Source organism: Cercospora kikuchii, assembly GCF_019650295.1.
Source record: "Cercospora kikuchii DNA, contig_00002, whole genome shotgun sequence".
NCBI lineage: Eukaryota > Fungi > Ascomycota > Dothideomycetes > Mycosphaerellales > Mycosphaerellaceae > Cercospora > Cercospora kikuchii.
The window spans coordinates 3,162,149-3,177,629 of record NW_025408583.1 but is presented as its reverse complement, the minus strand read 5'-3'; the positions used below and the strand labels follow the sequence as shown (position 1 = coordinate 3,177,629).

The 15,481-nt window shown below is 54.6% G+C and overlaps 7 protein-coding genes across 7 annotated transcripts; 3 read left to right on the top strand and 4 right to left on the bottom strand.

Annotated features, from left to right (window-relative positions):
• Positions 1-892: 892 nt before the first annotated feature.
• CKM354_000349600 (uncharacterized protein) lies at positions 893-2,687 on the bottom strand (the record flags this gene model as incomplete). Its single annotated transcript, XM_044798696.1, has 4 exons — positions 893-1,604; positions 1,673-1,872; positions 1,941-2,041; positions 2,108-2,687. 4 exons carry the CDS (start codon positions 2,685-2,687, stop codon positions 893-895), a joined length of 1,593 nt encoding a protein of 530 aa, XP_044654631.1.
• A 446-nt stretch (positions 2,688-3,133) lies between these two features.
• CKM354_000349500 (bifunctional anthranilate synthase/indole-3-glycerol-phosphate synthase) lies at positions 3,134-5,452 on the bottom strand (the record flags this gene model as incomplete). Its single annotated transcript, XM_044798695.1, has 1 exon — positions 3,134-5,452. The coding sequence occupies one exon, from the start codon at positions 5,450-5,452 to the stop codon at positions 3,134-3,136; it is 2,319 nt and encodes a 772-aa protein (XP_044654630.1).
• A 406-nt stretch (positions 5,453-5,858) lies between these two features.
• Positions 5,859-8,050, top strand: CKM354_000349400 (uncharacterized protein; the record flags this gene model as incomplete). Its single annotated transcript, XM_044798694.1, has 3 exons — positions 5,859-5,903; positions 5,963-6,149; positions 6,213-8,050. 3 exons carry the CDS (start codon positions 5,859-5,861, stop codon positions 8,048-8,050), a joined length of 2,070 nt encoding a protein of 689 aa, XP_044654629.1.
• A 354-nt stretch (positions 8,051-8,404) lies between these two features.
• On the top strand, positions 8,405-9,334 carry CKM354_000349300 (RNA-binding GTPase NUG1; the record flags this gene model as incomplete). Its single annotated transcript, XM_044798693.1, has 1 exon — positions 8,405-9,334. One exon carries the CDS (start codon positions 8,405-8,407, stop codon positions 9,332-9,334), a length of 930 nt encoding a protein of 309 aa, XP_044654628.1.
• A 396-nt stretch (positions 9,335-9,730) lies between these two features.
• Positions 9,731-12,059, bottom strand: CKM354_000349200 (peptide alpha-N-acetyltransferase complex A subunit NAT1; the record flags this gene model as incomplete). The annotated part of the gene is made up of 2 exons (XM_044798692.1): positions 9,731-9,903; positions 9,965-12,059. The coding sequence occupies 2 exons, from the start codon at positions 12,057-12,059 to the stop codon at positions 9,731-9,733; spliced, it is 2,268 nt and encodes a 755-aa protein (XP_044654627.1).
• A 615-nt stretch (positions 12,060-12,674) lies between these two features.
• CKM354_000349100 (uncharacterized protein) lies at positions 12,675-13,357 on the bottom strand (the record flags this gene model as incomplete). The annotated part of the gene is made up of 3 exons (XM_044798691.1): positions 12,675-12,767; positions 12,832-13,142; positions 13,210-13,357. 3 exons carry the CDS (start codon positions 13,355-13,357, stop codon positions 12,675-12,677), a joined length of 552 nt encoding a protein of 183 aa, XP_044654626.1.
• Positions 13,358-14,398: 1,041 nt separating this feature from the next.
• Positions 14,399-15,136, top strand: CKM354_000349000 (uncharacterized protein; the record flags this gene model as incomplete). The annotated part of the gene is made up of 1 exon (XM_044798690.1): positions 14,399-15,136. The coding sequence occupies one exon, from the start codon at positions 14,399-14,401 to the stop codon at positions 15,134-15,136; it is 738 nt and encodes a 245-aa protein (XP_044654625.1).
• Positions 15,137-15,481: the final 345 nt, after the last annotated feature.

Sequence of the window (15,481 nt, the reverse complement as noted above, 5' to 3'; positions counted from 1 at the left end):
TCGCTGTCCTACACGCGACTAGCCAGACGCGATCTGACTTTCTGCTCGGCCGACCTTCCCTCCCTGTCACGCCCAGCAGACGCCGCTGCACCTCACCTGCGACCGCGCCGGCCACTGCCACCACCTCCGCGCGACTCTCCTCCGTGTCCCACGCCCATTGCCGCCATGACCGTCGCAGAACAGATAAAAGACACCGCCGAGAGCGTCAAGGAAGCTGTTGGCCTCGGCCACGGCGCTCCCACTCGCCGTACGACCACCTCCCACGAACCAATGGTGCGTTCGCTGTTGCGCAGGTACTGACGTTCTCGCCTGATGCAGAAGCTACACGAAAAGAAATGAGCGATGCCAAATTACCACTGGCTTACCGAGACTCGTGCGCCCATCTCCTCATACCACTAAACAAGTGCCGATACGACAACTACTATCTGAATTGGAGGTGTCAGGTGAGGATGCTCGAAACATGGGGCTTTGGGTAAAGAAGGGCTTGCTAACGCAGCCGCAGGACGAGCGGCATTCATATGAGAAGTGCCAATATGAGGAATTCAAGTTGCGGGTAAAGAAGATGGATGAGATTCGGGCACAAAAGAACGGAGAGCGATCGAACTAGATGCATGCCACAGGACACGCGGGCAAAGTCGATACCAGTGATGCTATACTTCAGCAACACAATGAGCGCTCCGTTCGCTCCTCGCTGGCCGCTACTGTACATATACACGGAGCACTATGACCCAAGACGCTTTGCATCCAGACCTCAGATTCCGGTAAGATCTTGTGCTGTGCCCACCACTGATCACCTCTGTAGTCTTCTCGAAGGTCTACCGCGTGCCGCTTATCCTGCACGACCCCAGTCTGTACCTGCAACTGCCAAAATGTCGCGGACGAGCTGCGTTGCTCAATCACGTTCCATTTGGTCCCCAGCTTCCGAGGTATTCTCGATGATGTACTCGCCGGACTCCGCATCAATCTTGCGCTTCTTCGAATGTTCGGCCGAGTCTACCACTCCACTATCCTTACGCTTGCCGAGGCTCGAAACTTGTGGTGTGGTTGCAAGCCCGCTGTGGGTTTGCTCAGCAGAAGTCTGAGGCGGAAGAGAGTAGCTGGAGAGGTCCATGAATTGGGCTCCATCTCCGTATTGGGGCTCCACTGCAGGCTCCGCGTCGTCTTCATCGGCGTGGGCGACGTTTCCCTCAAAGTCCGCGCTTTCTCCGAAGTCGACGCCCTCTCCAAAGTCAAAGGGGGCAGTCATGGGGTCCAGCGTCTCGCCAATCTCATTCGGGACAGACTGTGCCTCGTGTAACTTCTCGACATCCCTCGGTCCAAATACCGCTTGTACAGGAGTACCAGCATGATGCTCATTCGCGACATCAGGGGTATTGGTGCCGTTCTCGCCACTCGTCACATGCAGGTCAGCCTGTGGAGTGGATTGGTCTTCATCGCTGGTCTCGAGTGCTGAGGTGTCCAGTTGGCCAACAGCCCCGTAACTTGGAGGATAGTACTGGAAATTCTGGAAACGAATATCTGACGCTTCGTTTGAGACGTTGAGCTGATCACGGGCGTAACCCCCAATCTTCTCAATGTGATTTCTTGGCTCGTCGTGCCTGGACCTGCAACATTCAAAAATTAGCTTTGCCTGATCGCCTTCAACCCTTGTGGACTTTGGGCCGCCGCTTACCGATCCTTGGGTGTTACGAGACGATCATTCCAGTTGACTCCAGTCTTCTCCTGGAAGCAATTACGAAAGGCGCGCATCGCGGTCGAGAAGTTTGCGCCCACGTTCACAACGACGTTGGTAACCTGTGCAATCTTCGTACCGGAGAATGACGTGCTGAAAGCATAGGTATTGGGCACGGCGTTGGACTCAAGGATCTGTAACTGTATTGTCAGGAAATGTCAGTCGGAATGGGACAGAATCTATCGAGGTGTAGTGGTCCACTGCTTACCACGAGATTGTACCGTTCGTTCGTGTTACGGGCCGTATCGACTTTGGTGAGGGTAATGTCGTAGTAGAAACCAGTTACATCCTGGTAGATGTGATGGTTCGCTGCGAAGAAAATGTCATTAGGGATTGCCCCTACACCACGGAATGAGGCTGGCTCAACAGACTTACAGTTCAACAGAATCGCGCTCGCCTTCTTAGCACCTCTCTTGAAGATTTGCCCCAGCTCTGTGAGACTATGGCTGTTGTCAAGGTGCTGCCGCCTCGTGGCCTCCTTCTCGGCCGCGCGCTCCTTGGCTAATGCCTCTTCCATGGCCTGCTTTTTCTCGTTAAGCTTCTGCTGAGCTGGCGTAAGTTCCGTGTTCTCAAGGTAGAGTTCCTTAAGGAGACCGGTGTGGGAACGTGGGCCAACATCTTCTTTGCCGCCGCTGGCCGACAAGTCTTTGACTGAGAACTTGTACGCTTTCTCCTTCTTCCTCGACTTCGTTGCGAAGCAGTGATCGAGCCAGTCAAAGCTGACGATGCTTATGTTCTGACCTTGCCGCTGGCGACGGATCGCCTCTTGCGCGATCATGCCACCCGTATCCCACAGTTTCTTAGTGATGACCAGGTGAGTCGTGGAGTCCGTGACGGCGCGCTCGAAGGTACCAGATGCTTCTTTAATCCACTGGCTGATTTGATTGGTATTCCAATCTTTTTCGCCGCTGCCAGCTGTGACTATCACGCAATCTTTCAGCGCTTTGTACGGCATCTTGCGATCTGCGATGCCCAGTGACTTTGTGCTTGTGAGAAACGCAGCGATCAGACCAGGGCTCAAGTCGAAAATGAACAATTGAAATTTACCAGTGTCGGAGTGGCGGCGGTGTTGGTAAGGCTTTCCAGACTTTGAGGACCAAGCAGAGTTGGTTGCAGTTGCTGCGATGATGATGATGGTTGCTGGTGACTTGACAATAGGCAACATCATGTGTGCCCCACTTTGGGGGTTCAACTGAGTGAATGAGTACAAACGGCTCACCTGCACGCTATAACGCAGCCACACCGTGAGGCGTCTTGTGAAAAACGGTCGTGATGGAGCTCAAGCTTCACTTCGTGGCTCATGCGCGGAAGAGAGACACGTAACGGACCGATTTCCCGCCTACTGCGCCAGAGCACAAAGCAACAATCTGTGGAGATTCGATTCAATTCTAAAATTTATCTCTATAGCTCGATCTCTTTAGCTGTCCTGATGAACGAGCGAATCTTGTCCACGTCTTGCTCTCCGTTCGTTTCAACGCCGGTGCTGACGTCGACTGCGGCAATCTGCGCTTTCGCGTTACCAAGGCCAGTGATTGCTTCGGTCAAGTTTTCCGATGTCAGACCGCCAGCAAACAGCGCCCTCAGACCTGCATCACTTTCTAGAAGTGAACGTACTGATGACGTGTCAAGCTGCTTACCCTCGCCAGCACCGGCGTCAAGCAGCGGAAGCGAGTGGTAACCGCGACTCGACAGCCCAGCATCACCAGGCTTGAACTTGTGCAGAACGGGCACAGGTATGAGCTGTGCCCACTCCAACGGCTCGGAACCATGAAGTTGAATGATGTCAAAGTCAACCAGTCGTTGTTGCTCCAAAATGTATTCCAACGGCTGATCGAGAAAAACACCAACTGATAAAGCACGATCAGCTCGCTGGATGTGATGTCGTGCTGTATGTGCGAAGAAACTCGTGGCTTTCCCTCCAGCCTCTCCGGAGGCATCGGTCGCTTCCAAGGCAGTCTTCGGTGTTTTGCGCACCACGTCCGTGATACTTCGAGCTGCTTCACTTGACACACAGCGCCGTTTGCCTGTTGCCATGATTATCCCGATCAGATCAGCACCGGCTTCAATGGCCGCTTGTGCAGCTCGAGGTGTTCGCGTGCCGCAGATCTTAACGAGAAGCTTCTTCTGTGGTCTGGACTTGATGGCAGCCTCGCTGCCGCCCAGCAGCTCCGAGATGAACTTGGTAGTATCCTTTGCTCGCATCAGTGCTTCGCCAACTAGAACTGCGCCGACGCCGTTCTGTTGGTAGGGTTCCACATCTTTGAGTCCCGCAATGCCGCTCAGAGCGCAGAGAATGGTTTCTTTAGGCACAATTTTCATGAGTCGTGTTGTGGTGTCCATGTCGACTTCGAAGCTTGTCAGATTCCTGTTATTCACGCCAATCACTTTCGATCCCAGCTCGACCGCGATCTGCATCTCCTCGAGGGTGTTGACCTCTACGAGCGGCTCCATACCCAGCGACTGCGAGTACTTGTAGAGCCTGTTCAAGAGCTCACGATCGAGCATCTTTACGATGAGGAGGACAGTATCAGCACCTGCTAGACGAGCCTCAAGAATCTGGTACTCATCGAAAACGAATTCTTTCCGTAGCAAAGCAGGTCGGTTGGGCATACCATCAATAGCTTGCCTCACGTTCCGTAGATCATCGATGCTGCCTTTGAACCAGTGCGGCTCAGTAAGAACGGAGATGGTGCTTGCGCCTGCCAATGCGTACACTCTAGCTTGCTCCGGAGCACGAGCGTCTATTTGAATGATGCCTTTAGAAGGTGAGGCTCGCTTTATTTCGGCCATAAGTGCAAGTTTGAACGGTGATTGCCTCAGTCGGTCCGGAAAGGAGATCAAAGGTGGCGCCAAATTGAGGTCGTATGTAGCTTGCAGATCTTCGAATCTGAATGACGGAATCTGGCGTTGCTCTGCTACGTCTTTCCTGCGCTGATCGTATATTCTTTCCAAAATGTTGGATTTCTTCTCGCCATTGGGAGTTCCGTCTGTTTGCGCCTTGACACCAGTCGAGACTCGCTGCGCTTCGGTCTGCAGACGGGCATTTTCTGCCCAAGTACCACCTTGCATATGCAAGAAGTTCTTCAGCATGAGTCGGCCTCCAGCTGTGAGAATTGATTCAGGATGGAATTGGACACCTTCAACCAGCAACTCCTTGTGCCGAACACCCATTATGACCCCTTTACCTCCGTCTGGGCCGACTGCGATCCACGACGAAACTTCCAGGCTCTCTGGCAAAGTAGGGTGAGTTCCAGCCAACGAGTGATACCTCGTGACTTCCACATCTTGTGGCAAACCCGCATAGACGCCCTTGCCATCGTGTCGAAGAGGGGAAGTCTTGCCATGAAGGATCTCGCCGGTCTTTTCGACAGTCCCACCGAACACGGAGTAGATGCACTGCTCGCCCATGCAGACACCGAGGATGGGTATCTTGCCACTGAAATGTTTGATGGCATCTTTGCTGATGCCCGAATCTGTCTCGGGGTGACCAGGTCCGGGACTGATGACCAGTTGTGTCGGCTTCTTGGCTATCAATTCATCGAGCGTAATCTGGTCGTTGCGAATCACTTCGACTTGCGCCCCTTCAAGTACGAGATATTGGTACACATTCCAGGTGAAGGAGTCATAGTTGTCGATTAAGATGAGATTTGAAGCTGTGGGAACAGGCGCAGCAGGCTCTGGATGTCGTGGCGAGTGATCGATCAGGCCGACGTTCGGCATTTTTGCTGCTGTCTTGACGAAACTATGTCCAAATGGCCTGCTCTTGTGAGTCCTCGCCAATGGCTGTGGCTGTGGTTAGCGTGTGAAATTTGTCCCGAGCTCAGACTCGCGCTGCCAGCACGAGTTGATGATGCGAGAAGGACTCGCGATAAGCTGTCTTGTCTTGTGTCTGACACTCAATCATACAGCAAGACTGAAGTCTGACTCGGACTGCCCGCGCGTGGCCCACCCCGGTCTGAAATCCCGCTCTTCGGAAAGTCTTGGCGCCGAAGCCAACGCGACTTGCGCAGCCGACGCGTCTCGACGCAAGCACTTCACGACACACAGACCACTCGCATAACCGCAGACTGCAGAGCAGACCCGCAACGCCGGCTGCGCAACCGCAGCTGCTCGCACGCCGCCCACCATGGCTCCCGACGACAAGAAGATCTACAGCGCGACCTACAGCAATGTGCGCGCTGCCCTCCCGCCCCGCCCTCCGTGTGCTGCGCCGCTAACCTCGCTGTCCAGGTGCCCGTGTACGAGTACAATGTCGCGGGCAATCATATTATGCGCCGGCGCTCCGACGACTGGATCAATGCGACGCACATCCTCAAAGTCGCCGACTACGACAAGCCTGCGCGAACACGCATTCTCGAGCGCGAAGTGCAGAAGGGCGTCCACGAAAAGGTGCAGGGAGGCTATGGCAAATACCAGGGTATGCGACGAGCAAAGGCTGCCCAAAGAGGTCATGCTTGCTGATCAGAGACTGTGTGCGCAGGAACATGGATTCCTTTGCCAGACGGCCGGGAACTTGCACAAAAGAACGGTGTGCTTGAGAAGCTGAGACCCATCTTTGACTTCGTCCCCGGTGATAGAAGTCCACCGCCGGCGCCAAAACATGCTACAGCTGCTTCATCGAAGCCCAGAGCCCCGAGAGCGCCCCCAAACTCCAGGCGAGCACCTGCCAAGAAAGTGAGCGAATCGCCAATGAACCCGCCGACGAAACGAAGCGCAGGCTATGCAGGCATGCACGATTACGACCAGATGAGCATGCAAGGCGGTGAAACGCCAGACGATGTCACTGTTGTTTCTGAAGCCTTCGATGATTACGATCCACAATACACGGGAGGAGACCGCAAGCGGCGCAGAGTCGAGGAGATGACCCAAGCTGACAAGGAACATCAATTGTGGGCCGATGAGCTGCTGGATTACTTTATGCTTATGGACAGCCCACTGGACCAGCTGCCGCTAGCTCCTTCGCCGCCCCAAGGAGCAGACCTCAATCGACCCATTGACGACAAAGGCCACACGGCACTGCATTGGGCTGCTGCCATGGGCGACCTCGAAGTGGTTAAGGACCTTATCCGGAGACAGGCGGCCGTGGATGTGCAATCAAAGAATGGCGAGACACCGCTGATGCGGGCTGTGCTTTTCACCAACAACTATGACCGCCAAAATATGGATAAGCTTGCTGGCTTACTGATCCGTACAGTAAACATGCAAGAATGGTGGGGCCAGACCGTATTCCACCATATCGCCAACATCACGGAACGGAAGAGCAAATACCAATGCGCAAGGTATTATATGGACTGCATTCTCAACAAGATGCCCGAGATCATGAGTCCAGACAATATCGAGCGCATCTTGAACACACAGGATCATAATGGGGATACTGCAATCACGATCGCAGCCCGCAACGGTGCGCGAAAATGTGTGAGAAGCCTGATAGGTCGCAATGCGGCTGTTGGGATACCCAACTCAATGGGGGAAACTGCAGACTCTCTAATTGTCCAGTTGAATCGTCGGCGACAGGAGCGGAACAATCACCGTCAGCTGTCTTCGTCCCCTTTTCAGGCTGACACACGAGGCAGCACGTTCATTGGTGGTCCGGTGCGATCGCATCTGAATGGCATGAATGGCAGCATGGCGATCGACCCAGCTTTGGCCGGCTTTGCTCAAGCTTCGCAATCATCAGATAACAGCTTGTATAAGTCTGAAGCCGCTCTTTCGCTAACGTCAGCAATCGTACCAGCGCTGAAAAGCAAAGCCGACCAGCTCGCCGCACATCTTGAGTCAGAAATTGAAGAGAAAGAAATGGAGAGAATTGAAGCGGAGAGGGTTGCTGCAGAACGTTCAGCGCAGATTGAACTTCTACATCGGCAGCTGGAAGAGCTCACCGCGAAAGAGCTCGAACAAGAAGGCGACGGGGCCGATGATGACGACGCCTTATCTCAGAAGCTAGCCTTGCTCATGCAAGAATACGAAGCCCTGATGAGAGAAGATGAGGATGCCGAGCTAAAGCAAATCTTGAATCAAGAGGAACAGGCGCAGTCAGACTCTCCTGCTGATGACATGATGCTCGAAGACGAAGAGGAACTTGTCAGTCAAAAGTTACCACTTGTGCAAGAGCTGTACGAGCTTGTAGAGAAACGAAAGACGCTCTTCACGGCCATCGTACAGGCTCTTTCGAACGCGGGCATGAACAACAAGCAAACAGAGTACAGGAGACTCATTACCGGAGCACTTGGCGTTCGAGAGGAAGATGTGGAAGCTATGCTACCAGACATTGTAGCGGAGCTGGAAGATTGGCAAGGGATGAATGTTGGTGTGTCATGAGCTGTTCTTACCAGCAATTTATCTTAGAAGGGGACGCGCTACGGTGCAGTTGGCGGTCTCGAAATGCCATAGGTGCATGGTGATCTACACATTCCGAGAAGGCGCCATAATGCGAAGTCGATATGTAGCCCAGCGTCACGATGAAACGTTTTACGATGAAGAGCATGTTGAATCTCAAGTCTTTCTTACGCCTACTCTTTGTAAGGCAGGTGCCCCGCGCAGGGGGCAGCTCGGCTTGGCTGAAAGTAGCATTGGCTTCCAGGTGCCGACGCTCCGACCAAGCCACCAAAAAAGTCTCGCTGTTCGAGGCCTCAAGTTGCTAACACCAACCAAATCACATACAGAACCGTCAGCATGAAGGTCGGCAAACCACAATCTAAGCGAGTGCCAGTGCGCCTGAGGCACAAGATTCAGAAAGCCTCAGCGAACAAACAACGCAAAGAGCGCAAGGAGGCGAAGAAGAACCCACAATGGCGGTCACGACTGAAGAAGGACCCTGGCATTCCGAACCTGTTCCCGTACAAGGACAAAATTCTCGCAGAGATTGAGGAGAGTAAGCGAAATAAAGAAGAGGAGAAAGAGCGTCGGCGAGACGTTGCAAGAGCACAGAGAGAAGGGCGGTCGGTCGATGCGACAACGAAACCGGTCGATGGTGATCTCGAGGTCTCCGAGGATGAGGAGGACGATGACGAGGAAATGGATGAAAGAGAAGACGTCAACCCCATGGCTGCGTTGGTCGCTTCGGCGTCTCAACGCGCGCAGGCATATTCCAAAGAGGACGACGACGAAGACGAGGAGGACGATGGTGCAGACGAAGAGATGAGAATCGCACCAAAAGCCGCGCCGACATCAGCAGATGCACCGAAGAAGAAACTTCCGAAGCAAGTGCTCGACGACCCGATCAAGCCTGTGAACAGACTTCTTGCGAGACTGCAAAAGACACCAGACGGGATACAACAGCTACTCGAATACTACCAGTTGCCGCCGCTCGTCACCGCAGGTAGCGACGCCACGACTAGATTTTTGGTTGATGTGGCCAGGAAGAGAGGTCGGTTGAGTCGTGGCGGCGTACCGAATCTCCATGCAGCGGCCTTAACGGTTCTCAGCGATCTTCAGGAACAGAGATTGAAACTGCCGGCCCTTCAGCAACAGAAGCAACAAAAAGCTTCTGCTGCGACGTCCAAGGGCGAAGTGCAGATCGTCACGCAGCTTGCCGAGCCTTTCAGAATCGAAGGGCTATTCGACGACGAGCCATCCACGTCTGCTGGAGCGATGGAGATGTAGTGGGAAATGGAACCATCAAAGCACGAGGTGCGACCTGAACACATGATGCGGATGGCCGCATCTTTTGCTACGACGCTGCGATGAATATCGACGGTGGTACACGAGGGTGAATTTCCAGTTCTCTCAGGTCATCAAGAGCTTTCATTGCGGCCAACATGAGCCTAAGTGAAGTATAGGGCCCGACCTCGGAGACGCCACGCTAGTCTACGAGCACACGAACTTATTCTAATTTGCTCTTCTGCCCTCCGGTGTCTTTCTCATCTTCCGTGATCATCGCGATTCGACGTCTAGCACGGGTGATGCGCGAGCAAGATCACGTATCGGATGCACGCTCCTTGAGAGCTTTCTCAGGAGCTCTACTGTACAGATCACACGTTCACTGCATGTCCTTGATCATCATGCAGCGTTCAGGAACAGCTCTTCCATGGCCTGCTGAGCGGGCTTGGGTAGTGGCTCTCCGGCCTGGTCGATTGCGGTCCTAAGGCGCTTCGCCAGGTCTTCTTTTTGTGGGTGCGCGGGGTTGGCGGATTGGATGGCGAGCAGGCATTTCAGAGCAGGAAGGTACTTCTCTGTTTGAAAATATGTTAGCACGTCTTTCTTTAGTCCGAATAAAGTCGCATGAGTACTTACGTCTCCGAATGTACACCTCAAACCCTGCCAACTGTGCATCCAGGCTCTGCGGACTAAGTTCGAGCAGAGGTGTGACATATTTCATGGCTTCCTCGAGTGGCTTCTCGCCGGCTTGCTTGAGCAGTTCAACGCCTTGTGGGTCCTTGTCTTCTTTCCTCGCTGCTTCCTCGTCTTCGCCCTTGGGCACTGGTTTCTTCGCAGCGGCGGCCTTCTTCTCTGCTTCAGCTCTCTCGGCCTCCTTCTTCGCCTTCTTTGCTGCTTTTTTCCTGTCCGCCTCGCTTTGGGCAGTTCCGTTCGGATCGCCGCCCTTGGCCAACTCTGGGCGATCGAATAACATGCAATAGATCTTGATTGCAGACAAGGCAGCGCGTGTGAAGAAGGGATGTTCACGTAGCTTGTCCTCCCACCGAATCATCTCTACATATGAGCGGATCATGCCTTTCCGTAGCGAGAACGTGTGGAAATCGAATTGGTCCTCGTTCCACACCTCGAAGATATCGTAAACAGCCTTGAATCGTTTGAGTGCGAGTGCCAATTTCCCTTGTCGGAGATAAGACTCTCCGTCTTCAGTGATGTACCAGACGCATTGCATGTCGAGGAGATCACCTAGAGGGCCGCCAACAGCCTCCTTTCGTGTAAACAGACCCATGGTATCGATCGCGGCTTGATTCTCATCGTTACGCAGCTGATACTTTGCGCATTTAGTATTGATGTATCGATCTCTGAGATCCATCTCTCGTGCTGTGTTCATTGCCTTGGAAGCCGCTTCTCGATCGCCCAAGTTCTTCAGTATGCGCGCGCGAGTCATCTGGTACGTATAGTCATTGGATTGTGTGTTGATCGATACGGCTTTGTCAATATACTGTTGCGCTTTCGTGAGGTCGCGAGACAAGTGGTAGTTGTAATGCTGTGCGAGGAAGTAGTTGACGCTCAGCGACCACATTCGAGCGCGATCGGCAGGGCTGGACTTTGACGTTCCGTTGACATTGCCGTTGGCCTCATGCTGCTCAGCGCCACCATTTGTTTGCACCTCTTCTTGAGCATATCCCTCCACGAGAGTCTGGATCGTATTGCGCTTCTCCACATCAGCATATAATTGTTTGACGTTTGCAAATGTACTCGGGACACCCTTTTGAAACGATCTCCTCAGATAGGCGTCGGCGTGTTGTCGGAAACTATCCCCTTGTAGGAAGTCCAACGGAATTCGTCGTGCAGCATCGATCCTTGGGCTTTTGTCCGCAAAGCTCTGGTAGACGGCGAGCAGTTTCTCTTGGTCCTCAGGCTTCGATCGGTCGAGTGCCAGTGCCTTCTCGAGGCCCTGATAGTATGCTCGCTTTTCGACATTTCGGTGCAGTAGCGCTCGGTAGGCCTTCTCCGCATCCTCTCTTCGGTCGAGCTTAAGCAGGTAGTCTGCCTTGGCCTCCATGACCGCTGTTCTGTCCAACGCCGTTTTTTGTATTGATTCGAGATGCTCGAGTGCCCGTTGATACTCACCGCGCTCGGCAATGATCGAGTTCTTGTACAGCAGAGCTTCCGCATGTTCCATGTCGCTCTTTGGTGGAGGTTGTTTCAGAGTCTCCTCGTACTTTTGTAGCACATCTTCAGCTTTGTCCAATTCCCCATTCAGGTGCAGTGCTACTGCCAAAGCGGTCCAATTCTGCCGGAAGCCTGGCTTTGCTTGAAGCATCTGGTTGCGGCTCTGGACGAAGCCTGGGTAGTCTCGCATCTGCACTTGGAGCAGGGCCAAGTCTCTCTGGATCTGGACGCTGTCGGGGTCCAGCCGCAGAGCAAAGCGATATGCCTTGATCGCCTCTTCATAGTTCTTCACACTCCTCCATAGCAGTCCGTAGACGTGCCAGCAGACATGCGAGCGCATGGCATTTTTGAGCGCAAGCTTACACAGCTCAAACGCCTCGTCCGACTTGGCCTGATTGTTCAGAATCAGCGCCTTCATTGCCTGCGTGTCGCCATGGGTCGGATGCTTCTTGAGGATCTGCTCGGCGGCCTTGAGGCCTTTCTTGTATTGCTTCGATTCATAGTTCTGAACCAGGTGCCGAAAGAGCGTCTGCTCCTTCGACGGGAGTGGTTGGGACATGGTCGTGCGTCGTGCACTGTTCGCGAGCGCAGGTGTGTGGGTGTTATCGAAGCATGCGAGCTGCGGCGGACTCGGTGGGGTTGTTTGTCCGACAGCAGATGTTCTCGAAGAATATCCAGTCTATGTCGGGTGCCAAGAAAGCCAGCCGGCTGACTTGACGCGAGCTCCAGCATCTCTGCGGACCTCACACAGGAACAAGGGCACGTGCAGCGGTGGGGGCATGCCACTCGGGACTCAGAGACGACAAAAATGTGTAAGTGAAGTAAAGACGAGACTTTCTTGCTCGATTCTACATCGTGCGCAACTCCCCCAAGACCTAAGACAAAAACGCCTTGCAAAGACCCCCACCAGCGCGTGCAGCCACGCAGATTCATTCCTTGCTTGTGGTATACGCGGGAGAAATGAGGCACGAGACCAGTATGCTAGCTATGGCAAGGCAACAAGATAATCTGGTGTCAAATCCTCCCTGCGCCCTCGCCTGCCCTAGTCATTCTCTGCTTGTCCTGCTGCCGCAAACTCGAGTTCAACATAGAGGCGTGAGCATGGGAATCGAGTCGGTCCATGTGCCTCTTCTGCTTTCATGCTTGTCATGGACGCATGGAGCCGCTTCGTCGTCTAGTTGTGGCCGGCCTTGCGCAGCGAGTTGCTCAGCCATTCGAGACCTTCGTAGAGACCGTCACCAGATGTGGCGCAAGTCGATTGGATGTACTACAGGTCGCACAGTCAGCGTGTTGTCCAGTGCCGAGGCCCCAACCTAACGAGCGATACGTACCCAAGCGCGTTGTCTCAAGCTGTGCAGTCCGAGCTTGTCTGTGATTTCTGCAGCGTTCATGGCGTTGGGCAGATCCTGCTTGTTGGCGAAGACCAGGAGAAGGGCGTCACGGAGCTCGTCCTCGTTGAGCATGCGCTGCAGCTCCTCTCGTGCCTCAACAACACGATCGCGATCGTTGCTGTCGACGACGAAGATGATACCCTGAGTGTTCTGGAAGTAATGTCTCCAGAGTGGACGGATCTTGTCCTGTCCACCGACATCCCAGACCGTGAACTGAATGTTCTTGTACTCGACTGTCTCAACGTTGAAGCCTGCACACCAGAACTGTCAGTGCTGCTGGCGCCGGCGATGCAAGGCGGTCTGTCTGGCGGTACATACCAATGGTTGGGATGGTGGTGACAATCTCGCCGAGCTTCAGCTTGTACAAGATGGTGGTCTTTCCGGCAGCGTCCAATCCCACCATCAAAATTCTCATCTCCTTCTTGCCCCAGAGGCGATCGAACAGCTTCGAGAATGTGAGACCCATGGTGGCGGTGTGTGTGTGATGGTATTATGGGAGGGGGCGGAGAAGTTTGCCGGACGGTAGTGTGCGAGGTTTAAGACTCGTGGCTGCGCGCGGTAGTGGTCAGCAGAGAGCGTCGGAGGACAGGCGAGGGTGGTTTTGAGGAGCTGACGGCGCCGTGGCGGAATGCGACTGCCTTGACGGTGGTATACAGGTGTTCTTTCGCCAGCTGCTGGCTGACGTTTGGCGGGCGCCGAATTTACGCCAGCGCAACGGACGGGCGACCGATGACAGCGGGCGCAGCGGCGGCGCGCGGCGGGCGGCGGGGCGACGGGACACTCACCTGTGATGTGCTAAGATGCGACGCTCGGTCCTGCGAGGGCGGTGTCGGCGGCGGTGGACAATGTTGAGATGTTTCCAAGGCGCGGAGGGCAAGTAGTATTCCAGCCAGGGTTCGGCCGGGACTCTTGGCGGCGACACACTAGATAGAGCTAGCTCAGGACTGAGAACAGCTGGACGACTGGAGTGGTGCTGCTGCTGCACCGCACTGGATGCGACTGCCTCCTGATCGCTAATGACGATGCGCCGCGGTGTTCAACGCAACGCGCGACCCGTCACTTTGTCGCAGATGCTGATGCTGATGCTGGCACTGCACTGGCACTGGCACTGCACGACCGTGCTGCCCGCCCGCGAAACAAGGGATGTCTCCGCCGCTGCGAGGCGTCAATAACGAGGTAAGCGACGCAAGCGTGCTGTACTACCGCGCGTGTTGCACGAGACCACCGCGCACCTCCAGCGCTGCACCACCCGGCCCTCTCGCGCAGCGCATCCACGCGCTTTCGGTCTGGCGATGCGATGAGTCTCCCAGCGCCCTCGAGTTCGCATCGCGTCGTCGCGTTGCCCTGTTCCTCCCCCAAGATCCTGGGTCCTTGTCTCTCAATGCGGTGTCACTCACCGCTCTTCATCCACGCTGTATATCTGCACACGCACCGCACTCCTCATAGCCCGCCATGTCAGTCCATATTCCTCTAATACTCCCTCCGCCATTGCTGTCATCGATTCAACATGCCATCGCGAGCTGCCGTCTATTCCGCACAAACTCCACGTCCTTTCTACGGGCCCGCACGCCCTCCTAGAGTTGCCACCAAGCCGCAAGTCGACACCAGGCCAAGAGTGGCCCTGCTGCAGTTGCAGAAGCATCCGTACTTCGACGAGCAATACGCACTGCTTCTGCGCGAACTTTCGGCCCGCTTCCAGGTCGACGTGATCACCAACAGAACGCAAGCGAGCCATCTGTTCCGCAACGGCTGGCATTCAATCGTCCTCGCAACTGATCAGGCTCTCGCCGAGTCCGACGACTTTGTGCTGCGAGATGAAGCGAGGGTCTTCGTCCAACGCGGTGGCACCTTGATCCTGTGCTGCCACTTCGCCGCTGCCGCCCCCAGGCTGGATGTCGAGAAGTTCTTCTCCTCCTTTGGCTTGTACTGGCGCAGTGGCGATTACCATCGCACGGAACACGACCTCAACCGCGTCACTGCTGGTATCGACACAAGTGACCTCAAGCCACGCTACAGTCAACAAGCTGTCCACCTGCGGGATGTCGACCCCAGGCATGCCATCTATCTGCCAGCCGCCACCGCCTATGTTCAATCTTCTGTCTGCCCGCCTTCACCCATTGAGGACAAGACACAGACACCCACTGCACTGGCTGCAGTCGGTCAAGGCAGACTTGGCTACCTAGGGGACGTGAACGTTGAAGAAGGCACGGTGCGCACGATGCTCACCATCTGCGGTCAACAGTAGCATGCTGGTTATGCTCAGACACGAATCGATTCGCATCACCATCGTCATTATTATTTCGGAACATCGGCAGTTGGGCTGGGTAAAATGGGAACATGTTTGTATTGCAAAGGCGGGACAGGGTTTCGATTAGATTTAGCGCAGTCCTCACGGACCTGTTGATATATATGACGAGCTCAACGAAGGAATATGTTACACGATTTGCACGTCTCTTTCTCAAAGCCGAACTTATGCGCCTTGAACCTGGCCGAATTTCCGCAAGCTGCAAATCACATCGCGCAGAGTCTCTGTAGTGGACACAAGACGCGGGTCGTTTTGTACAGCGACACAGAGAAAGCCCTCTCCATC